At 43.7% G+C, this 25,933-nt stretch overlaps 1 protein-coding gene across 1 annotated transcript in view; it reads right to left on the bottom strand.

Annotated features, from left to right (window-relative positions):
• Positions 1-25,595, bottom strand: part of LOC309553290 (complement C3-like) — a 183,753-nt gene extending 158,158 nt beyond the window's left edge. The window contains exons 1-4 of the mRNA XM_082254303.1: positions 25,506-25,595; positions 11,612-11,804; positions 6,488-6,650; positions 986-1,056 (exon numbers count right to left, since the gene is read on the bottom strand). Of these exons, the coding sequence (XP_082110429.1) occupies positions 986-1,056; positions 6,488-6,650; positions 11,612-11,804; positions 25,506-25,570 (492 nt within the window). The 5' untranslated portion in view covers positions 25,571-25,595. The remainder of the gene's footprint in view (positions 1-985; positions 1,057-6,487; positions 6,651-11,611; positions 11,805-25,505) is intronic.
• Positions 25,596-25,933: the final 338 nt, after the last annotated feature.

The raw sequence follows: 25,933 nt of genomic DNA, 5'->3' as shown, positions 1-25,933 counted from the left end.
TAGCTGTACTACGAGCTGTATTAAGAAGAGGAACTGACCTGGGCGGAGCTTCACAAAGGGGAGGAAACTCTGTATTGGGGAGCTGTACTGGGGGTAGGATTCTTTACTGGAGGAAAGATCTCTACTGGAGAAAGCTGTACCAAGGGAAGGCTGTACCAATGGGAGAAAATCTGTGTGGTGGGGGGGGGGGGATCTGTACTGAAGGAGGAGATCTGTATCGGATGGTATGGTCAGGATCTGTATTAAGGGAAGCTGTACTGGGAGGAGATCTGTACTAGGAGGAAACAAAGGGGAGGGGGGACATGATAGTAATTTATAAATATCTCAATGGGGATCTTAGCTTAGAAAAAAAGCTGTTCATTCAAAGGGATTGCATGAGGACAAGAGGGCATACCATGCGATTAGAGGAGAAGCGTTTTAACCTCAGGCAACGAGGGGGGTTCTTTACTGTTAGGGCTACAAGATTGTGGAATTCTCTACCACAAGAGGTGGTTTCTGCAGGTAGTATGGTGTCTTAAAAAGACTCTTAGACTTACATCTCAAGGATCAGGACATTAAGGGCTATGTGAGATGATTACAGCCACACACACCCACACAGGTTGAACTGGATGGACTATTGTCTTTATTCAAGCTCACCTACTATGTAACTATGTAAAGGGTGGATCTGTACTCGGGGGAGCTGTATTAAGGGGGGGATCTTAATTGAGGGGAAGATCTGTAGTGGTTCTGCACTCCTGACCTTGGCACACTGTATGTTATGCACTCTTGCCCCTGAATTATGTGTGTTCTGCAACCCTAACCCCTGCACTTTGTGCTTTATGCAGTCCTGATGCCTGCACTCTGTGCGTTGGGCACTTCTGACCTCTGCGCTCTGTGTATTATTTTTCCTATTTTCCTTTAAATTCACAAACCTGACAGATTCATATTAGCTTTCTTACACCCCCTTGTCTCTGTGTTAAGCCACCAGGAGAAAAAATGTACTTACAATGAACTCCACATCCACAAATCGGGCATCAGGCTCCAAAGAATGTCCAGTGACAAAGAGACGGTATTTTACTAAAAACAAATAATACAGAAGAATAGAATCAATATAGAATCACACACGTTGCCAGTTCTTTTATCCTCAGATTACAGGACTTGGGTACTTTCATCAAGAATTCCTTCTGTTGAAGGATTCATGATGAGCGGAGGGGGAGAAGACCCTGACAATTATTGTGCTTCCAAGCATTCTACACAATTATCCATCCCATCTCTACTTCTGGCTCCATCTACAAAGCTCGAAGGGCCTTTAATGGCCACATATGTTTGGCGAGTGAGCATTTTTAGCACATGTGGTGAAGCACCTGACTGGAATTAAGGAAAAAATACACTATATTACCAAAAGTATTGGGACGCCTGCCTTTACACGCACATGAACTTTAATGGCATCCCAGTCTTAGTCTGTAGGGTTCAATATTGAGTTGGCCCACCCTTTGCATCTATAACAGCTTCAATTCTTCTGGGAAGGCTGTCCACAAGGTTTAGGAGTGTGTCTATGGGAATGTTTGACCATTCTTCCAGAAGCGCATTTGTGTGGTTAGGCACTGATTTGGATAAGAAGGCCTGGCTCGCTGTCTCTGTTCTAATTCATCCTAAAGGTGTTCTACTGGGTCGAGGTCAGAACTCTGTGTAGGCCAGTTAACCACTTGCCGACTGCCTAAGGACAATTTACGTCGGCAGTCAGCCCCTCACAGGCAAAGTGACGTAGTACTACGTCACTAGCCTGTGAGGCTCTAGGGAGCGAGCGCGCGCCACTGGAGGCTCGCTCACGCCCCCCCCCGCGCGTGTAAGCGACGGACCCGATGTCCGCTGGTCACTCGCGATCGTCGGTTACACCAGGAGAAAGGCAAGCGGCAAATGTAAACAAAGCCGCCTGTCTTTCTCCCCTGTGTAACAGCAGAGATCATACGGTCCTGCTATGTAGGACCGTAGATCTCTGCTGTTACACACACAACCACATCCAATCACAGTTAGAAGCACGTCCCTAGGGACACACTTAACCCCTCCTTCTCCAATAAAGTTAACCCCTTCCCTGCCAATGTCATTTTTACAGTAACGGTGCATATGTATAGCACTGATTACTGTAGTAATGTCACTGGTACCCCCAAAAGTGTCAAAAATGTCAGTCAAGGGTCCGATCTGTCCGCCGCAATGTCGAAGTCCCGCAAAAAAAAAAAATCGCAGATCGTCACCATTACTCGTTAAAAAAAAAACAATAAAAATGACAAAAATCTTTCCCTTAGTAAACGCAATAACTTTTGTGCAAACCAATCAAAATACGCTTTTTGCAATTTTTTTTTTACCAAAAATATGTAGCATAAAACAAATTGCCTAAAATGTTAAAAAATTTAGATTTTTACATTTTTTTGGGGAATTTCATATAAAAAAATGTGAAACATATTATTTTTGAAAAATTGTCGCTCTTTTTTTGTTTATAGCGCATGATCAAAAAATCGCACAGGTGATCAAATACCACCAAAAGAAAGCTCTGTTTGTGGGAAAAAAAGGACGTCAATTTCATTTGGGTACAGCGTCGCAAGACCGCGCAATGTTAGGAGCCTGAAATTGTTCAAAATGTCTTGGCATGCTGACGCCTTAAGAGTTCCCTTCACTGGAACCAAGGGGCCAAGCCCAACCCCTGAAAAACAACCCCACACCATAACCCCCCTCCACCAAACGATTTGAAGCAGTGCATAAAGCAAGGTCCATAAAGACATGGATGAGCGAGTTTAGGGTGGAAGAACTTGTCATGCCTGCACAGAGTCCGGACCTCAACCCGATAGAACACCTTTGGGATGAATTAGAGCGGAGACTGTGAGCCAGGCCTTCTGGTCCAACAACAGTGCCTGACCTCACAAATGCTTTTCTGGAAGAATGGTCAGACGTTCCCATAAACAGACTCCTAAACCTTGCGGACAGCCTTCCCAGAAGAGTTGAAGCTGTTATAGCAAAGAATGGGCCGACTCAATATTGAACCCTACAGAATAGGTCCCTCCCACAGCTCTGTTTTCTGCACAGGATATGTACTGTACAGCACAGTGATGCTATCCCCACTACTTCTAGATAATATGGATTTACAAAGACATTTGGTGCACACAAAGTTTATTTATATATTTTTTTGCCTGTAGGTGAATATATTTAAAATAACTTCTTTGTGCCCAGGATTCAACTTAAATAAAGGAAAATGTACATAAGATTCCTTCTAAAGACAAAAACAACATTAAAAATTGACGTAGAATCTTCGCTGCTGCAAGGGGTCGGCTTAACATGTCTGACACTTAAAGGATTATAGCTTTGCCTGGTCTTTATATGTTCAACAAAATTCCAGTAAAATGAAAACACTTCATTCTCTTGTTTCTCTTGCATGACTGCAATATTTATTGTAAAGATCTACAGGCATGCACAGACAAACAGACATCAAAGAAAAAACCTTGGCATATTTGGCACAAAAGCAAATAATAAAACATTACAGTGCAGCGCATATCTAAATCAATATAAGAAAATTGTGTAAATGAAAAAAAAATCATAAAACGTAATATATATAAAGTCCATAGGTAACGTAAAATTCAGCCTCTTGTGGAAAGGAGTGATTCCAAATATCATGCAGTTGTGTGTGGTGAAAATCAGCCCATCCACCAAAGGCAAACACTGCCTCTATCCTCACACATTCGACCCTAAAAAGGGTCACAAAGCTAAATCCCAGGCTTTCTTATGGTATGCTCCAAGTAGGAAATCCCAAGAGGAAAAGAAATCTTCGTATGGCTCCGTGTGGGTAAAAGGAGACAAATCTAGTGCTCTCTGTATGCTTAATACGGGGGGAGGAGTTACGCATTACGTCACCCACCTCCATCACTTTGCTCTGATTTATATGCACTGGAACAGTGCTCTGTTTGTTGTACCTTCTTTGCTGTTTTGGTAAATTTGTATTAAGCATACAGAGAGAACTAGATTTGTCTCTTTCCTTTTACCCACACGGAACCATACGAAGATTTCTTTTCCACTTGGGATTTCCTACTTGGAGCATACCATAAGAAAGCCTGGGATTTGGCGTTGTGACCCTTTTTAGGGTCGAATGTGTGAGGTGAGAGGCAGTGCTGTATCTTGGCCTAGGCTAACAAGGCCCAGGCCTAGGGCGGCACTTTGCAGGGGGGGGGGGCAGCAAAAGCTGCACCGTGCACGAAAAAAACAGCCTCCTCCCGGCACGAAAAGGGTCCCCGCCGGCTTGCGCTACACTTTTTGTATAGTACCAGTCTTATGTGGTGAGTTGGGCCGGAGAGCAGGGTCCAGGAGGCAAATCAGTCTGGTACCCCCATAAAGCGGTCACACTGCTACCTACCAGTATGATAATACCGGCCGGTCAGGACATTCGGACAGACCGCAGGCCGCCGACCACACTTAACACAACTGGCCTGATGGCCGCCAATGCTAATAAGTGTGGCACTGCAGCCAAATGCTCCGCCTACTCCCCTCTGCCCCCAGGCACTGATGGGCACTCATATGCTGCACTGATGAGCGCTAATAGGCTGTACTAATGGGCACTAATATGCTGCTCTAATGGCCACTGATATGGCGGCAATGGTGGGTACTGATAAACTGCACTGATGGGCACTGATGAGGCTGCACTGATGGGCACTGATGAGGCTGAACTTATGGGAACTAATGAGGCTGCACTGATAGACTGTGGCTGTGGTCTGTGGTTTAAAGATGACAGGGCGGGTCATAAACAAGAAGGGGTGTGGCCTTTACAGGAAGGGGTTGGCCATATTTAAATTAGGGGGTGCACAAGTTTAGTCAGGCCTAGGGCAGCACAAAACCTAAATACACCACTGGTGAGAGACAGTGTTTGCCTTTGGTGGATGGGCTGATTTTCACCATACACAACTGCATGATATTTGGAATCACTCCTTTCCACAAGAGGCTGAATCTTTCCTTACCTTTGGACTTTATATATATTAAGTTTTATGATTTTTTATTTACACAATTTTCTTATATTGATTTACATATGCGCTGCACTGTTATGTTTTGTTATTCACTTTTGGGGTTTTAGGTTTGACAGTGTTCAGCTGCTATTTGCATTCTTATTTTGATTTTTCGATTTGCGCTGAATATTTTTTTCACTTATATTTCGCACAAAGCATTTCATTATAAGGATGCTTATGTTTAAAGCTGAGCAGCTCCAAGCATGATCTTTATTGGTCCATCTTGGTCCAATGTAAATATTCAGTGCTACTACAGTGATAGCCCTGATCTTCCAGGTCCTGTGCGGAGCAGCTTCCCTTCCACACACTGACTACCGGGGTTCGCACCCACGACACCGCTACCATTCATGGCACGCCTTGTATTGTTTTCAGTAAATAAAAGGTGTTCTCTGATTGGATGAAGTGGAAATTGTGATGCCACTGCCTCTTCTCTTCACAACGCCCAAAAAAAGAAGTAATTGTATTCACTTTGCCAACTACTACAATGATTGTCAGCTTACCCAGTGATCCCTCAATAATTATGCAATAAAGATACCTTCCAATTTGATTTTCAGCTTGAAGTGAAATGCGTGCTAGAGGAAAAGAGGGACAGAGGCAGGGCAATCTAGTCATTTTCATGCAAGCCACTGCAGAAACTGAGATCTGCAATCTAAAAGACCGAAGCTAGGTGTGGCTGTTCACTGATATGACTATCAATGTTGCCAAAATGTAAGCAGCTACAGCAGCAGCAACGGAGACAATAGGTATTTACAAATTGGCTTAGGAATACAGAAGGTCTAGTCTTAGACCAGCCATACACAGTGCAAATTTATTTCCTGCAACCACAATTCCCCCATCAACACAGACAGCGCTGACTGGGGAATAAGCAATTGTCTTCTCCCGGCAGAGAAGACAGTGATTATCGCTAGTGGACTGGTATAGTATCGTAAGAGAATCTGGCAGGCTGGTTATACCCAAGTTGATCGATCAACATGGTACTTTCAGCCTGCCCAATAACGGTTCTAATCTCGGTCAGTTCCTGCTAAACCGGCCGAGGTTTGAACTGTGTATTGCCGGCCTTACTGGTATGGGCAGTCTAAATCACATATGTCAATTTAAAGTTTGACTATAGTTCTACTTTAGTAGCAGAGAATCATATTCATACAAATGCCTGTTCTTCATCGTTCCCTTTAAATTTTAGAGTCTAGACTTTGATTTGTGCTTGACAACTAATAGTTGGATATGGTGGCCTTCAAAGGCTTTAGTCCATTATCAAGCTTACTATGTGACTTTCAAAGCACTGGTGTGGTTCAATTGTAGAGCTACTGAATGGACAAATAAAAAAACTTGTTGAAATGAAATGTTAATTGGAAAGTCAAATTGCTGATAAATCTACCAAAGAGAACAATACATCAAATGTCATCTTTATAGTAAATGTTTAGTTCTGTATGAAGGTCTATTACAAAATGTCCAAACACATAGCATATTACCTTGAGTTCCAGGGTTGTAGATGGGCTTGTCTGTCTGTACGAAGATATATCCACTGTGGAAGGACAACAAAACGACTTTCTGAAGGGAGCACTCCTTCGACCTCACCAGCACCGACACATATTGTTTTTTTTTTGCGTCCTTAAACAAATCTTTGCCAGGAATCTACAGAACAAAAAGATCAATATCTTCACTTAAAGTGTATGCAAACCCTAACATTGAAATTCTTTTATTTGCTCCCTTTTGGTCTCCTAAATATACCAATAAAAGGGCTTTGTTGTATTTGTTTCATAGGTGCAAAAATACCTGTTAATTTGGTCTGGAATCGTGTGAGCTGATAACTTTGTGTGTTCTCTGACTGTAAGCAGGGAGGGGTTATAGGGATGAGGAGGGATGGAGAGGAGATGAGGAGGAGGCATGGAGATGAGGAGGGGTTATAGGGATGAGGAGGGATGGAGAGGAGATGAGGAGGAGGCATGGAGATGAGGAGGGGTTATAGAGATGAGGAGGGATGGAGAGGAGATGAGGAGGAGGCATGGAGATGAGGAGGGGTTATAGAGATGAGGAGGGATGGAGAGGAGATGAGGAGGAGGCATGGAGATGAGGAGGGGTTATAGAGATGAGGAGGGATGGAGAGGAGATGAGGAGGAGGCATGGAGATGAGGAGGGGTTATAGAGATGAGGAGAGGTTATGGAGAGGAGATGAGGAGTAGTTATAGAGATGGGGAGGAGTTATGGAGATGAGAAGTGGTTATAGAGATGAGGAAGGGTTATGGAGAGGAGATGAGAAGTGGTTATAGAGATGAGGAGGAGTTATAGAGATGAGGAGGGATGGAGAGGAGATGAGGAGGGGTTACGGAGATGAGGAAGGGGGAGATGTGGAGAGGTTATGGAGATGAGGAGGTGGAGGAGATGATAAGGGATTATGGTGATGAGCAGGGGGAGGAGATGAGGAGGGAGTAAGAAGGAGATGAAGAGGGGTTATGGAGATGAGGAGGGTTAGGGAGGAGATGAGAAGGGGTTATGGAGATGAGGAAGGGGAGGAGATGAGGAGGGATAGGGAGGGTATGAGGAGGGGGTTATGGAGATGAGGAGGGTTAGGGAGGAGATGAGGAGGGGTTATGGAGATGAGGAAGGGGAGGAGATGAGGAGGGATAGGGAGGGTATGAGGAGGGGGTTATGGAGATGAGGAAGGTTTTTGAAGATAAGGAAGGGGAGGAGATAATGAGGGGTTATGGAGATGAGGACAGGTTATGGAGATGAGGAAGGGGAGCAGATGAGGAGAGGTTATGGAGATGAGGAGGGGTTATGGAGATGAGGAGGGGTTATGGAGATGAGGAGGAGTTTTGGAGATGGGAGGGGTTATGGAGATGAGGAAGGGGAGGAGATGAGGAGGGGAATGGAGATGAGGAGAGGTTATGGAGATGAGGAGAGGTTATGGAGATGAGGAGGGGTTATGGAGATGAGGAGGGGTTATGGGGATGAAGAGGGGTCGGGAGGAGATGAGGAGGGGGAGGAGATGAGGAGGGGGAGGAGATTTCGAGGGGTTATGGAGATAGGAGGAAATGAGAATGTGTTATGGAGATGACGAAGAGGAGGAGAGGAGAAGGGGTTATGGAGGTCAGGAAGTGTAATAGATAAGGAGGGGTATGGAGATGAGAAGAAGTGGGGAGGAGATGAGGAGTGGTTATAGAGATGAGGAAGGGGAGGAGAGGAGGAGGGGTCATGGAGGTTAGGAAGTGTATTAGATAAGGAGGGGTATGGAGATGAGAAGAAGTGGGGAGGAGATGAGGAGTGGTTATAGAGATGAGGAAGGGGAGGAGAGGAGGAGGGGTCATGGAGGTTAGGAAGTGTAAAAGATGAGGGGTTATAGAAATGAGGAGGGGTGTAGGGGTATGGAGATGAGGAGGGGTTATGGAGACGGGGAGGGGCTATGGAGATAAGGAAGTAGGGAAATGAAGAGAGGTCTGTCTTCTCTGTAATCCTTCAGAAGTGAAGTGGGTAGGGCTGACACCATGTGCTTTGAAGACCAGAGCCAAAATTACACTGTGTTGTCCTGTCAAAGTGGTAGGAGTACACTACATTTCTGGTACATCAACAGGTATTTTTCTGCACTTGTGTTTGAAGGGATAAACATGGTGAATGTACATGTATTGCAGAAATATACAAAATATGTTTTTGTTTTTTTTTTTACTTTCACCTTTACATGTGCTTTAAAGACAGAAATTCACAATAATAAGTCTGTAAAATGGAATATTTTATATGAAAATTTGAATTCCTGATGCTTTATTTTGCTTGATGCTTGTTTTTTTGTATCTCCCACAGGATGGAGTGTATCATAGCTCCCAACTGTGCCTCATTTGTAGGACTTTCCTTTTTTTGAAACCAAATACCTCAGTCCCTTTTTCCTCCTCAGTTGTCCCTCTTTTAGTCTGCCATATTGACCTCTATAAAAAATGTATTACTTGACAACCAAAAGTTATATTAAACATTAATAAGCTTGGGTTAGGTCTAAACTGGGTTGGGTTTGAACCCGGAAGTTAGCTGTGGGCAGGAGATTTCCTGTCCCACAGCTGCACATACAGTATACTGTACAAAGGGGAGGGGGAGGGGATGCTCCTATATCCTATATGTAGCCATATTAGGTCATTGATGTCCCCTTTGTGCAGCTGCAGGTGAGGATTTTCCGAGCTCATTGGTCCACTGGAGATGCGATCATGTGACAGCTTCCTGAGGGTTCGTGAATATTACACTAAACCTTTTATCCAACCTTCACATGATTGCATTCGCTAGTTTCAAAGCTAGTATATAGATAAAGTAGTAAAAAAAGTAATTTATGGGTTTTACTGATTATTTTCTCCGTATTAATTCGTCATGATTTATGTAACTGGTGGCATGGCTGGAATGTGTCTTTTGCCTACATATTTTGTTCTTATGTGTGTTTCTCTTTCCCATGTGGGTAAAAAGGATGCCGCTCTCTCAACCAGCCCATGTGAGATAAAGGTATAAAGAGTCCTCAGCCCTTGCTCCTCGGCAAACCATGCCCACTGACACATTTCACCCCACCCACTTGGGCTTAGTCATAGAGGTAGGAGCTTTTAAGCAGCACAGTTTTTCTTATGCATCATTAGCCGCTGTGGGAAGCCTGATGCACTATCCTGCTTTGGGCTCCTACCTTTACGACTAAGCCCCGGTGGGTGGGGCAAAACTCGTCAGTGGGCATGATTTGGGGAGGAGTGATGGCTGAGGCCGCTTCTTTATCTTACATGGGCTGTTCAGTAGAGTGGCGTCCTTTTTACCCACATGCCTAACACTTTGGATGACGTGTTGCAGGTATGTAGTCTAAAATGGCTACCTATAGCACTTGCTATAATCAATTCATTCAATAATTATTATTATACATAAAATTCATACATACATTTCATAAGGTGATAATGGTGCCAATATGGTGATAAAATAAAAATTTACCGTACATAAAATTCATATAAAAGATTCCATAATTCCCGGATCTCCAAAGACGTCACCGGAAGTGACGAAACGCATAAGATTTGGAACGCACAGCGTACGTGATGTGGGACGCAGGTGGAATGCAAGCCGGAATTCTTCCCGCTCGCTACCCTGCAATTGGTTTGCACCGATACCCATGCTCACGAGCGGCCGCTCTTGGCCTTTTTAATTGGCAAACTCCCTATATATAATATTTTGGCTCTAAAGACCCTGTACTATTATGCTTTTTATCCAATTTGGAAAATAAAATTTATCAAAGTTACTACACTATCTGGAGCTTTTTTTGTCTTTCTTCATACCTGGCCCAAGGTGAGAGGAGAGAGAGGGGGAGCCCGCCATCCTACCCAAACTTAGCAAGCCACGAGGAGACTCCATCATAGCCTGGATGGCTACCCAAGCTTGGTTGGTCTTGGTGCTATAAGGCATACATGACCCACGCTATTTGGTAAGTGATTCAATCTTACCATTTGTCACGGTGAAAATAAAAGCTACACTGAGCACTACAGAGCGGATTGAGAAATCACCACGCTGAGCACTTACACCTATGATTTGGAATAAGCACCGTATGCACAAGAGACTCACTGTATTTATTTATTGGATTATTTATTGGATTTTAAACTTTGAAAACATTTTCTGGACTTTTATTCACTACAGTCACTTTATGGAATCTTTTATATGAATTTTATATACAGAATAATTTATATTTATCACCATATTGGCACCATTATCACCTTATGAAATGTATGTATGAATTTTATGTATAATAATAATTATTGAATGAATTGATTATAGCAAGCGCTTTAGGTAGCCATTTTAGACTACTTACCCGCAACACGTATACCATTTTTCTATAGCAGCTGCTACAAACCCACAACTTTGTATTTATTTAAATTATTCACTATATTAATTTACTATTCACATACCTACTCACATATTTATTCTGAACACCGGGCGCGGGGCATATACCAAGTATATTCCTTACATAACACTTTGGATGAGTCTCTCTGAAAGCACCCCTTCTTCTGGAGACCTAAGGGAAAGAATCTCTCTTCCTGCTTCAGTGCGCCACCTCAAGTTTCTTTTCTCTTTCCCATCTCAGAAAGTTGGAGCTATTGGTGAGCATCAAAGGAAATATTCTTCTTGAATGCTCAACTCCTACTCCATCCATATCTTTCTTTATTTGGTTTTAGATAGAGCAAGGAGATTTGGGGCCTTTGTGAGGTTCCTACTGCTATGTTTCTTTGCTAGGAGTCTTGACTTACCATGCCATGTTCTGCGCCGTGTCTTTGGGGTATGCTCATCTGGGTAGAGGCAGATCTGACCAGGTCTGGTACAATACAGAGCATTCTGAGCAGCGTTGTCAAACTCTGGTGCCCAATGGACTGCCCAGTCATATTTAGACACACTGCACAACTGCTATAGAAGACTATGGAAGTAAAGGTGCAATTTTTTTTGGTTGATTGACTAAATATCTTTTTGTTATGTCATGTGGGCTTCAAATGTCCAAAGCAGTTTGGAACAAAACAATGGGTTATGTTAATAATACATTTGTAGTAATGTCTATGGCATATTTTATGTACTGCTTCTTCTGAACACACAACCATCTGTTGTAACCTCACCTTTATATCGACTTTTCCAAGGAAGCCGTTGGCGCTGTTCAGTGAAACTGTTGCTTTTGCCATATCACGTGATTTCAGCGGGAAATCCTGAATAACAATTTCTGCATCAAACGGCGTGCTCTGTAACTGTGCGTCCACTATGATAGTCTCTTGGGTCTCCACCCGCAGGATGCTGGGCGTGATAAGGGCACATCTGTTGGGGGAAGAATGGACCCATGTCAATGCTCGTCTCACAGGCTGCAATCCTGAGCAGTTTAATTGTGATGTCTGTCTGTATATACATACAACTATCATAAACACCAGATCTGTCTTGGTATCAGCCTCCTGTTCTGCACAGCAGCAAACAGAGAATGCATTAGGCTACCCATACATAGATCGAATCTTGGCCGGTTCAGCAGGGACCAGACGAGATTTGATCTATCTTTGGGCAGGCTGGTTGTACTGAAGTCAATTCATTGATTGACTTCAGCACAACCAGCCTCTTCAATTTTTTTGTATAGTTGCTAGCAGAGATCATTGAATTCTGCCTGCCAGGAAGGCACCCCGTCAGCAGAACACATAATTGCCGCTGGCGGGATTTTCTTTCCTTCCTCTCATAGGCACTAAGTAGTGCAACCTCATGAACACAGTCTAACTCTAATAGGAAAAATTGATATCAATTGATATAGCCCTCCTGTGCTATCTGGCAGAAGTGTATGCAACCCAAAAGTGACTGTACAAAATGACAAATCCCTTGGCAGATAACACCATTCACCAATGTACAACGTATATTGCAGTTATGTATTTAGCTGTTACCCTTTTTCTGTTGTGTTACACAACAATCTGTTAAAGTCCATTTCTACAGTTGAACATGCCAGGAATTGGATCTGTGGTGTTAGCAGAAACCTGGCAAGGAAACATTTGCTGTTTTTTGTGCTTCATTAAAAGTTCTAAGGACATATTGAGCAATCCTACGGATATCTAGAGATCAATAGCCCGGCCTTCTAAATACATTTTTCTCTCTAGATGTCCATATTAGCACTATTGGTATTTAAGTCAAATGTCCCAACCCAAATCTCTGGTGGCCAAAAAATGTCATTAAAAGGCTAATATCACCCATCACCAAACAGTCAAGGGCCTGATGTACCCCTGGCTGTTTATAACTGCCCAGGTGAATGACAGACAGATTGATAAGGCTGCCTAAACAAAGACATTCCTCAGAGACCCACTGGACCTATTTTAACTGGACTTTGTATCTCTATTCACAAGCCCAACAGGGAAACGTCACTCTCTTACAGATAGAGTACCAAGTTATTTATTCATTATGAAGAATACACATGGGAAGCATGCCACCATCACTTGACCTTGTACTGGCCATTAGTCACCAATCCAGTCAAACCAACTGGTCTGTGCTTTGCCCATTGAACTGGTAAAATGGCCCAGTAGGGTTGCTTACTAGCTCACCCGGGTCTTTGCAGAATGGACGGTGATATAGGAAGATAGAAAGCACAAGCTTCAAAAAAAGGGTGAGCTCGCTACTTCCTATGTGACCCAATTGGATTAAATTGGAATGTTACTGTTATTGTTGCATGAGGTTATGCGTGGCATCGCTGTCCAAATAAGACTTATGATAACTTTTTATTGGGGCAGTAGGGTTGTATACTACTTCCCTATTGGCCAAAGGCGTCACATATGACAACTTATAACTCCATCTGACTTTAGAGCCCAATTTCACACATTTTAGTTTTTGATAGTGTGGAAAAGAGTTAAAAAATTAAAATAATAGAGACAGAAAGTTAGAGAGAGAACATTAGAATTAGGCTTTTTTTCACCAACATACAACAGTATAATAAAAATGGTGGTGTGCTTGATAAGTAATACTGTCATGGGAGAAAATATACTTTATGTAAAAAAAAAATATATATACAATATATGCTTTCTCTGGTCCTTTGAAAATATTGCAGGGACAGTAATGAAAAATGTCAAAATTGTCAACAGAACAGGAGATAACGAGAATCTTTTAACAATGACACCTGTAACGGTTCCAGATTCTCCACTTACCTCTGTCTCATGGTTAGGAAGGGAAATCTACAGCCCCTTTGCTTATTTCATTCTCAGTCTAGCTATAAGTTCTGCACCCCTTCACCCCCTCTCCCCCACCCCACCAATACACACACATACACATTTCCGTTTCTCCTTTCATTCCTAAGTTTAGCAAGCAAGGCCCCTTGAAGTTCTACAGACTTGGTTCTTTACTGGTCGTACGATAACTCTGAGAAATCCATATATCTACTACTGTATGTTTTCGCTCAGAATGGGGATTAGTGATGAGCACGACAAAAAAATGTGTTTAGTTTCGAATCCATTCGTTAAGTTAATCATTTTGTTCATATTCGTTATGTTCGAATGATTTGTTTTTGGAATTTGTTTCGTATATATGAATTTGTTTCGTATATTTGGATTTGTTTCATATATTTGGATTAGTTTAGTATATTCAGATTTGTTTTTGCATATTCGTTTTTCTGAATTGATTCGTATTTTGAAAATTACTTTGGAAAACTGGCTATACAGGCAGCTCCAAACATCCGACTTCCATACTACTCATACTAAACGGAGACAAATGGGCATTAGAGATGCACAGGACAAAAAAATGTTACGTTTTGGATCCATTCATTAAGTTAATCATTTAAATTAGTCATATTAGTTATGTTAGAATGATTGGTTTTTGGAATTTGTTTCGTATATTTGGATTCATTTCATATATTCAGATTCGTTTAGTATATTCAGATTCGTTTTTGTATATTCGTTGTTCTAAATTGATTCGTATTTCAGAATTTTTTTCGGAAGATTGGCTATACAGGCAGTCCCAGAGTTACAAACATCTGATTTACAAACAACTCATACTTACAAACGGAGGGAAGCAACAGGAAGTGAGAGAAAATCTACCCCGAGGAAGGGAAATTCACTCCTGTAAGAGTTCCCATGGGAAAAGGGTGTCTCCACTGAAGCTTTATCACCAATCCTTCTTTCCACAACAACCCAAACTTTTCAAAATCCAATTGTCATAGGGACAGAAAGTGAGGTAAAAGCTTCTGAACAGGGGCACAGACAGCAAAATTATTGTTACAGGGGTGTTAACCCTTCCCTATTCTATCCATAAAAACATATTTTTTTGGCTGGAGTTACACTTAAAATATGTACTTGTTCCAACTTGCATACAAATTACGAGAGTAAAGGGCCCCAGAATCAGTGGGAAGAGCCCCAGGCTTGAAGGGAAGGGCCCCGGCCAGGGGTCCGGGGGGCCCTTCATGGTTTCTTGCACCGGGGCCATGAAGGTTCTAGTTACGCCTCTGCTGTACAACCATAAGTTCTGATTTCTTTTAATGAATTTTTCTATTGAAAATATGGGAAATACTTACTTCACTAAAGCTTGCCATAAATAACTTGAATTTCGGTTGATTCCTGTCAGTTGACTGGGAAATGGAAGGACCCGGCAGAGGAAAATCAGCAGAACAGTTACTATAGATGGATTGGAAATCTTTACGTGTTTGTCCAATTTAAGTAGAAGTAAGCTTCCTGCCTTCCCTCTCCAGAGCTTTAAAGCAAAACTAAAGACAAAACTTTTTTTTCCAGTTTTGGAAAGAGTGGAGATGGTTTAGAACACCTGTCAGGTTTTTATCGCTTTCTGTGCCCCTGTTAGGGAAATTCACCCTCTCTACAATATTTGTCCTGTTTACCCTTATCATTAAAAATGAATGTTAACATACAAAATCCAGAATTTTGGGTTGTCACCAGAAAAATTGAGTGAAAATCTTCCACTAGGGATACTAGTTCTGGTGACCTGGGAGGCCTCAAAGGATTCCCATTATTTGTAAGGATTTCTTTCCATTTTTTATTTTGAAAATGGGATAGGGACTGAAGGTAAACCATTCCAATGGAACACAGATGGCACAGAAAAACAGACAGGGGTTATAACCCTCCCTTAGTCTTTCCAAAATTTAAAAAAATAAAAAGGTTTTGCCTATAGTTCTACTTTACGTTGGCATAAATGAGTATCTGACACTCTTCTCTATACAAGTGTCCTCATGTGCACTCCTTAAAGGGGTTGTAAAGTCAGAAGGTTTTTTTTCTTAAAGCATTCTATGCATTAAGATAAAAAACCTTCTGTGGGCAGCAGCCCCCCCTCAGCTCCCCTAATGCTTACCTGAGCCCCTCTCGATCCAGCGATGTCCTCGAATGTCTCACCCTACCAGGACTCCCCTCCTCATTGGCTAAGACGCAGCAGCGGCGCCATTGGCTCTTGCTGCTGTCAATCAAAGTCAGTTAGCCAATGAGGAGAAAGGACCACAGCCTCGTGTCTGAATGTGAGTGATACACGGAGCTGTGCCTCCACTCGGGTGCCCCCATAGCAAGCTGCTTGCTGTGGGGGCATTCAAAAGGGAGGGAGGGGCCAAGAGAGCCGAAGAGGGACCCCAGAAGAGGAGGATCCAGGCTGCTCTGTGCAAAACCAACTGCGCAGAGGAGGAAAGTATTATATGTTTACTTTTATTTAAAAAAAAAAAACTTGACTTTTACCATTATCATTGAAAATAAAAAGTAAAAGTAAAAGAAAATCCTAAATTTTGGGTTGTCCCTAGAAAAGTATTAGACGGTTATCTTCCAATGGGGACACTAGTTCTGGCGACCTGGGGTTTCCTAAGGAATTCCCTTAATTTGTAGGGATTTTCTCTTATTTCAGGTTTGGCTGTGGGAAAGTGAAGGGAAATCTCTGTTTTGGGACAAAGATTGCAAAAATAAATCTGACAGGGGTTACTAACCTCCCTTGCTCTATCCAAAAATGAAAAAAAAAATGTTTTTTGCCTACTTTAACTACTTCAATACTAGGCGCTTTCACCACCTTCCTTCCCGAGCCAATATTCAGCTTTCACACATTGAATGACAATTGTGCGGTCATGCAACACTGTACCCATATGACATTTTTATCATTTTTTTCGCATTTGGTGGTATTTAATTACTGCTGGGTTTTTAATTTTTTACTAAAATAAAGAAAAAAAGACCGAAAAATAAAATCAAGTTTCTGTCAGTAAAATTTGTAAATAAATAATTTTTCCTCCTTCACTGATGTGTGCTGGGGAGGCAGCACTGGTGGGCACTGATAGGCTGCACTAATGAGGTGGCACTGAAGGACACTGATTAGGTGGCACTGATGAGGAGGCACTAATATGCCGTACAGATGGGTGGCACTGATGAGCACTGATAGGTGGCACTGATGGGCACGGATAGGTGGCACTGACGGGCAGCACTGATGGGCACTGATGGCAGCAGTGATGGGCACCACTAATGAGCACTGATGGCCATCACAGATGAGCAAGCGAAGATGGGCACTAACTGGCATCTCTAATGGCCACTGATTGGGGTCACTGATGGGTATTGATTGGTGTCACTGATGGGCATTGTTTGGTGTCACTGATGTGCACTGATTGGTGTCACTGATGGGTACTACTCTGGCTTTTCTGTAATCAGGGCACTAATGATCAGTGCCCTGATTACCTGTCCTGGACTTTCCTTCGAGGAGGAGCCGCTTATCGGCTCTCCTTGCCACACACTCTGCCAGTGTGAGGCGAGGAGCGCCGATAAACGGCACTTCCGCATTTACATGTGACCATCTGTGATTGGACACAGCCGATCACATGGGTAAAGAGCCGCGTCATTGGCTCTTTAGCAAGATCCGGGTCGTGCCGCGTCCTAGGACATGCAATCGCGGGCGCGTGGGAGTGGTCGTTCTGGGACACTGTCATATGATGTTGACCTAAAACGAGAGCCACACAGCTCTGCAGTCATTTGACAGTGGACGGCAAGTGGTTAAAATTCAGAGAGTTTAATACATGCGTGCGGGGAGCCGCCTGTTTACAGCACGGGTTCTGAATAGTGATTGACCGATTATTGGCAAAGCCGATATATCGAGGGCCAAAATGCACTTTCCCCAATATATCGGAATCGGCCTTTTGATTTACTGATATTTCGGGAAAGTGCTGCACCGGAGTGATGCCTGCAGCTAGAGGCATCACCCCGGTATCGGCGTCCATAGCCGACAGTCGGCTGTCTTGTAATGACAAACTATGCGGCTGAGAAGCCGCTTGGCTGTCATTTCAAGGAGCGGGAGGGGACGTCCCCCCCCCCCCCCGCATCCTTCCGCGGCTCGCCTGGGTCTCCTGTCCCACCGTGAGACCCGGGCATCCTACCTTCACCGTCGCCATCTGACCGGGTCTCCATCTGCACCGCTGCCGTCTGAACAGGTCTCCATTTCGTTGAATACGGCGCCGCCGAGTACCTGGAAGTGATGTCATGACATGACATCACTTCCGGGTACTGGCGGTGCCAAATTAAAAAAACTTACAGCATTCAAAACAGCCAAACTTGGCGTTTTGAATGCTTTTAAGTGCAGAGGAGGGGTTTGGGGTCTTTTAGACCCCCAGATCCCTCCACCACAGTACCTGTAGTCATTAAAAAAAAAATTTTAATGTCCGAAAATATCGGCCAGTATCGGCCAATACCGATATCCGAAGACCAAGATATCGGTATCGGCGGTAAAAAACGATATTGGTTGATCAATAGTTCTGAAGGTCCGGCATTGTAAGCCGGACCTTCAGAGCGCATGTGCCGGTGATGCCATCAGGTTCATGTACTCTAAGGCTGCATTCACACTTGAGCATAGCGTTTTACACCGCGATTTTTACCGCGATTTTTGCGCGATTTTTAGGCGTTTTTTTCAGGCGTTTTTGGAGGCAGGCATTGACATCTATCAAAAATGCTGGTAATCAGCCCAAAAAGCTCATGTACTTTTTTCAGCTACAGGCGTTTTACAAAACGCTCAGATGTGAACAGGGGCCATTTAAATGAATGGGATTTACTTGTTGGGCGTTTTGGAATGCTTTTTTTAAGCGTTTTTGGAGCTGAAAAACACTCAAACGCCCAGGTGTGAATGGAGCCTAAATATCTCCTAAACTTTGCAAGCTTAGGAGATATTCAGAGTACCTACAGGTAAGCCTTATTATAGGCTTACCTGCAGGTACAAGTGGTGTAAGAAAGTTTACAACCGCTTTAAGTTGATCTACCTGATCTGTGTATTTGTTCAGTGACTCAAAAAAGAATGAAACCAAACAGCCTGCATAACAGCCAGGCAATAATCCCCCTCCGCTCTCCTCCCTCTCATTAAAATGTAAAATCTCCTTTTCAGTGATAGTAGGACATTCCATTGTCTCCTTACTCTTTCCTTCTCCACCCATAGTGAGAACAATTAGCTCTCCATCCTGTTCTCTTCTTCCTAAAGACCCTCAGTCCTGGAATGTCCAATCTGTATTGTCCTAACCCGTACGGTCAATATTTACCCACATTTTGAATTCGGCTAAGTAGTAAACAGAGGACTCCAGATCCGAAAGTTTCCTGGTCAAACACCAGAAGATCTTTTCTCTACTCTGAAAAAAGATAAGACTAAAGCCTCGTACACACGCACCGATTGTTGGCCAACCGATCGGCTGTCTTTTGTCCAGTGTTGTTGTGTTGGTTGAAAAGTGCTCTAGACTGCACACGAATTTTGTCTGCCAACAACAACCGACTGCAGAAGTGATGTCATGTGCTGGTCTACTTTTCGTGTGTTTTTTCTTCACTGAGCATGCCCAGTCTTGATCATCACATTTTTGTCGGCCGAATTCTGTACTGACTGACGAACAATCGGCCGTTCTGTTGTTGGCCAACAAAAATTTTATAGCCTGCACACCAGATTTTGTTCGGCCGGAAAGTCGCAGTCGGTTGTCGGAAGCATTATACTAACAAGCCGACAATCGGCCGATCGGACGTTGGCCGAAAATTCACGGCCAACAATCGGTGCGTGTGTATGGGCCTTAAATGAACGAGTGGGTGGCCACCAGGAAAAAAAACAAACGCAAGCAACTGGTGGCATATTTTTTTTTTAATTCTAAATTTTCATTCTTCAACCCCATCATTTGTTTGTAGCAAATTTGATTCAATGCCACAGCACCTACACCCTCCACTTATATTATTTGAATCCAGAGATGTATAGTAACTAAGTAGAACTACTTCACTACTGTACTTAAGTACCGAAAGGCGGTGGAAGTAGGAGAAAAGAAGTAGTGGAAGTAGGTATCTGTACTTTCCTTAAGTAGAATTTTTTTCTCCTACTTCCACTTTTACTTCACTACATTTTTTCGATGATTTCAATACTTTTACTCCGATATTTTTTTTTTTTGTGCTGCATAGTTACTCGTTAAAATTATAAAAATTACCACTGCCAGAACAGTAGATGGCAGGTTTCATGAAGCTCAAAAAAATGTGTATAATGTCATGTGTACTTTTGACTTCTTTCTTTAATAACTTTAACTTTAATAAACGTTTGACTTCTTTCTTTAATAACTACATAACACAGTACTTGTACTTTTACTTTCAGTACTTGAGTAGCAAAATTTAACCACTTAAGCCCCGGAGGATTTGGCTGCTAAACGACCAGGGGGTATTTTGCGATTCGGCACTGCGTGACTTTAACAGACAATTGCGCGGTCGTGCGACGCTGTACCTAAACAAATTTGGCATCCTTTTTTCCCACAAACAGAGCTTTCTTTTGGTGGTATTTGATCACCTGTGCGATTTTTTGATCACGCGCTATAAACAAAATTAGAGCGTCAATTTTGCAAAAATAACAATATTTTTCACATTTTTGAAATTCCCCCAAAAAAATGTAAAAATCAAAATTTTTTAACATTTTCGGCCAACTTGTTTTATGCTACCTATGTTTGGTAAAAAAAAATCGCAAAAAGTGTATTTTTATTGGTTTGTGCAAAAGTTATCGCGTTTACTAACAAAGGGAAAGATTTCTGTAATTTTTGTTGTTTTTTTTTTAACGCGTAATGGCGGCGATCTGCGATTTTTTTTGCGGTACTGCGACATTGCGGTGGACAGATCGGACCCTTGACTGACATTTTTGACACTTTTGGGGTTACCAGTGACATTACTACAGTAATCAGTGCTATACATATGCACTGTTACTGTAAAAATACACTGGTAGTGAAGGGGTTAACTTTATTTGGGAGGGAGGGGCTGTGTGTGTCCCTAGGGGCGTGCTTTCTACTGTGATTGGCTGTGGCTTGAGCTGTAAGGACACTGATCAACGGATCTACATACTAGATCCGTGTGATCAGTGTCTTTACACCGAGGAGAATGACAGGCAGCTTGTTTACACAAGCTGCCTGACTTTCTCCCTCTCCCCCGCCGATCGCAGAGTGGCCGGCAGACATCGGGTCCCCCGGTCACACGCGCGGGGGGGGTCCGTGACCGCGCGGGAGCGCGCCGCCGCCGCCGGCGCGCGCTCGCTCCCCAGACCCTCCCAGGCTAGTGACGTACCGCTACGTCACTCTGCCTGTGAGGGGCTGACCGCCGCAGTATATAGTCGTGCGGCGGTCGGCAAGCGGTTAAAAAAAAAAAACACTTGCAATACTTAAGTAGAAAAAATGTTGAATACTTTAGTACTTAGTACTTTAGTCACTTTTTGATCGAGCACTTCCACTTTTACTCAAGTATGGGTTTTGAGTACTTTATACAACTCTGTTTGAACCCCAATGCAGTCATATTGATGATACTGTATCTCTTCCTAACCTCCATCTGCAGACCAAGATTTTCCGTCGTCAATCATTTCGTATGATATTTGCCAGTTTTTTTTAGTTTTTTTGAGTGTGATTTTGTACAAGAAATTGCCAAAATTTGCCAAACTGACTAAATGGTAGCATTCAAGCTTCAACAAACAACAGCAAACATGTATGGCCAGTTTAAGACTAGGTTCACGCCTATGCGTTTTTTAGTGCGCTTTGCAGAAACGCACTTCAGTCCATTTAACCACTTCAGCTCCGGACGGTTTTACCCCCTTAATGACCAGGCCACTTTGTGCGATACAGCACTTTAACAGACAATTGCGCAGCCATGCAACGCTGTGCCCAAATAAAACCAATGCCCTTTTTTCCCCCACAAATAGGGCTTTCTTTTGGTGGTATTTGATCACCTCTGCAGTTTTTATTTTTTTGCGCTATAAACAAAAAAAGGTTGACAATTAAAAAACAAAAAAAAAAAAAACAAACAAAAAAAAAATTTTTTTACTTTCTGCTATAAAACATATCAATCAAATTTTTTTTTTTTTTTTTTTTAAATTGAATTTCTTCATCAATTTAGGCCAATATTTATTCTGCTACATGTTTTTGATTTTAAAAAATCCCAATAAGCGTATATTGATTGGTTTGTGCAAAAGTTATCACGTCTACTATGGGATTGATTTATGGACTTTTTATTTTTTTATTTATTTTTTCTATTAATGGCGGTGATTAGCAATTTTTAGCGGGACTGCGACATTGCAGCGGCCGAATCTCCGTGACACTTTTTGGGGACCAGTGTGACACAAATACAGTGAGCAGTGGGGGCGCTTTACATTTTTTTTTCTTATTTATTTTATTATTTTTACACTGTTCCTTTACTTTTTTTTTATTTTTTATCACTTTTATTGCCGTCACAAGGAATGTAAACATCCCTTGTCACAGTAAAAGGCAGTGACAGGTACTCTTTTTGCAGTGATTTGGGGTCCCAAAATCCCTCCTTTGCACTTGAAAGCATTCAAAACTTCAAGTTTGATTGTTTTGAATACTGTTATGTTTTTAAAATCTGGTGCCTTTAAGGTTTCAGTAACGGGAAGCGATGTCATGACATCGCTTCCAGGTTACTAGATCAGAGACCCGATTAAAGCCGATTCCAGATTTGTTTGGGTCTCTGGCTTGATGTGCTCGCTGGTCGCTCGGATCTCCTGGTGGGACGGGAGACCCGGGCAGAGGGGGGAACATTCCCTCCCGCTGCTTGTGATAATGGCCGAGCGGCTGGTTAGCCAAATCACAAGAAAGCCGACCATCTGCTCTAAAAAGCTGTATCGGGGTAATGCTTGAAGCTGCAGGCATCACCCTGGTATGATACTAGGACATTATGAAATACTTACTTAAAACATAGCCCTCTAGCAGCACGCTCTCACCGCTGTGGAGGCTTCCATCTTCACCTGGCCTTCCTTCCGGGTTTGCGGTCCCTGGCCGTTTAAATGGCCGAGGTTCAATGATGTCACTCCCATACATACTCCCAACCGTCCCTGATTCGCCGGGATCGTCCCGGAAAATGTTCTGTGTCCCGAGGTCCCGGCGAATCAGGGCTGAGTCCTGGAATGCCTGCGGTGGTGCGGAGTGGCTTGGTTCCCACACGCTGCAAGCAACAAATGGCAGCCGGTCTCTCTCCCCCGGCTGCCTCTGACACAATGCAGAGAGTGGAGTGGACTGAACCCACCCCTCCTCCTTCCTGTATTCTCCTGTACACAGAGTATGCCATCCCTTCTGCATGCGCTGGTGTTCTATCAGAAAACCCTACCCCATTAGAAATCCATACCTTCGTCATTTCCAGTTCAGATCAGCTGTGGATTCGTCAGGCATCAGCTGTAGCCGCGTCACACGTCCTAGTGCGCATGCGCGCAATAGGTAGGGAAATGTGATAATATTGCAACGGGTCGGCACACGTCCTAGTGTGCATGTGCGGCAACGGGTCGGGCAGTGGGCAGGGAGATCTCCTATAACAAATATCCATCCGATCTCCATGCCCCACACAGCACCGACCCAACAATGGGACAATCCGATCTCCATGCCCCACACTGCACTGACCCGAAAATGGGACAATCCGATCTCCATGCCCCACACTGCACCGACCATATAATGGGACAATCCGATCTCCATGCCCCACACTGCACCGACCTTACAATGGGACAATCCGATCTCCATGCCCCACACTGCACCGACCCAACAATGGGACAATCTGATCTCCGTGCCCCACACTGCACCAACCCAACAATGAGACAATCCGATCTCCATGCCCCACACTGCACCAACCCAACAATGGGACAATATGATCTCCATGCCCCACACTGCACCGACCTGACAATGGGACAATCCGATCTCCATGCCCCACACTGCACAGACCCAACAATGGGACAATCCGATCGCCGTGCCCCACACTGCACCGACCCAACAATGGGACAATCTGATCTCCGTGCCCCACACCGCACCGACCCAACAATGGGACAATCCGATCTCCATACCCCACACTGCACCGACCCGACAATGGGACAATCCAATCTCCATGCCCCACACTGCACCGACCCAACAATGGGACAATCCGATCTCCATGCCCCACACTGCACGACCCACCAATGGGACAATCCGATCTCCATGCCCCACACTGCACCGACCCGACAATGGGACAATTCGATCTCCATGCCCCACACTGCACCGACCCGACAATGGGACAATCCGATCTCCATGCCCCACACTGCACCGATCTGACAATGGGACAATCCGATCTCCATGCCCCACACTGCACCGACCCGACAATCGGACAATCCGATCTCCATGCCCCACACTGCACCGACCCAACAATGGGACAATCCGATCTCCATGCCCCACACTGCAACAACCTAACAATGGGACAATCCGATCTCCATGCCCCACACTGCACCAACCCGACAATGGGACAATCCGATCTCCATGCCCCACACTGCACCGACCCAACAATGGGACAATCTGATCTCCATGCCCCACACTGCACCGACCCAACAATGGGACAATCCGATCTCCATGCCCCACACTGCACCGACCCAACAATGGGACAATCTGATCTCCATGCCCCACACTGCACGACCCAACAATAGGACAATCCGATCTCCATGCCCCACACTGCACCGACCCGACAATGGGACAATCCGATCTCCATGCCCCACACTGCACCGACCCGACAATGGGACATAACCATCAAATGGACAGTGGGCATATTGTCCCATTGTCGGCTTGTAAATGAGCGCCGTGCATTCTTCAGTAAGAACGAAATAGAAAAATCAGCATTTTTGGACTGTAATGCGTGCAAAAATGCGCAATTGCGCACAAATGAACGCACACAAACATACTGTTGATCTGAAAAGTTGCTAATTTGCATATTTTACAAAAACGCGAGAATACATTTGCACGAAAAGACACAAAATCTGCGCGAACGCATATGCGCGAAAATGCAGGCGAATGCGCGGAAGTGCGCGCATTTCAATAAGACAAATAGCCCTGAAATTTACGGCTGAAAAAGGAGATGCTCAAACAGGAGTATCGTGTGTAAGAGGCCTTATCCTCATTATTTACATTTTTTTTCCAAAAAGAGAAAAACAAGACAGCAAAAAAAAAAAAAAAGTCAAATAAAAAATGCAAGACCCCATTCAGACAGGGGCGACACAACTTGGTGGGGCGACCTGTGAAGTCGCGGCGCACCTCGGCGCGACTTGCACGGACTTCATATCATTGAAGTCAATGCAAGTCGCCTCCAGGTCGCCCCAAAGTAGTACAGGACCCTTTTTCTAAGTCGGAGCGACTTGTGTCGCTCCTATTAGAATGGGTCCTGTGCTAATCAATGGCGAGCGACCCACCACGACTTGTAAGGTGACCAAGTCGCCTGACAAGTCGCGCTAGTGTGAATGGGGGCTAAAGCATCAGTACACAAATAATGATCACATACACAAAAAACAAACAAGAAAAAAGAAATTAATAAAACTAAACTATATCAAAACTAAAACTGAACTACCCAAAATACACCGCCCTAAACTACCCCAAATAAACCGCCAAACCGCCAAACCTTTAAAGAAAATGAAAAAAAGAGTATATTTCCCCTAAGCAGATCAAAGAGTGAAAATCAAAGTACAAAATAAATGAGAGCACTTGTTATTAGTATAGTATGAAGCAATGTGCTCCAATGCAGTCTCATCTCTTTGTAGACAGTTCTAGGCGTGTTTTTCACTTACGGTAACTGTGCGTAGGCTGCGGTCAGTACAGCGAACAGTGTCAGGCTCAGTACTCCTCTCTTCATGATGCAGGCAGGTGCTGTGCACAGTCCCTGATGGACTGGGGGTTATAAAGGATTAAGGCTTTCAGCAAACAATCCCATTAATCAGTAACTGGGACAAAAGCCAAAATCAGCAGAGGGGGAAAGTACAAACTTGTGCAACTCCCCACACAAAAACATCCACTGATACCGTTAGAGTGATACGGATGGGTACAACACAAGTTCCAGAGAAAGTTTAGGGCGCCACAAGTTGGTTTTGTATATTTTTATGGTTTGGGGGGGGGGGGGGGGGCTATAAAAATAACAATGAAAAAAATTATCTTTTTTGAATTCCATGACAAGTGGTCCGTGAATTCTGTGCAAAGGATGCTCTCTGTATTTTTATTT

This window comes from Pelophylax lessonae (assembly GCF_965119305.1).
Source record: "Pelophylax lessonae genome assembly, chromosome: 4".
NCBI lineage: Eukaryota > Metazoa > Chordata > Amphibia > Anura > Ranidae > Pelophylax > Pelophylax lessonae.
This window is presented reverse-complemented; position numbering and strand designations above follow the sequence as displayed.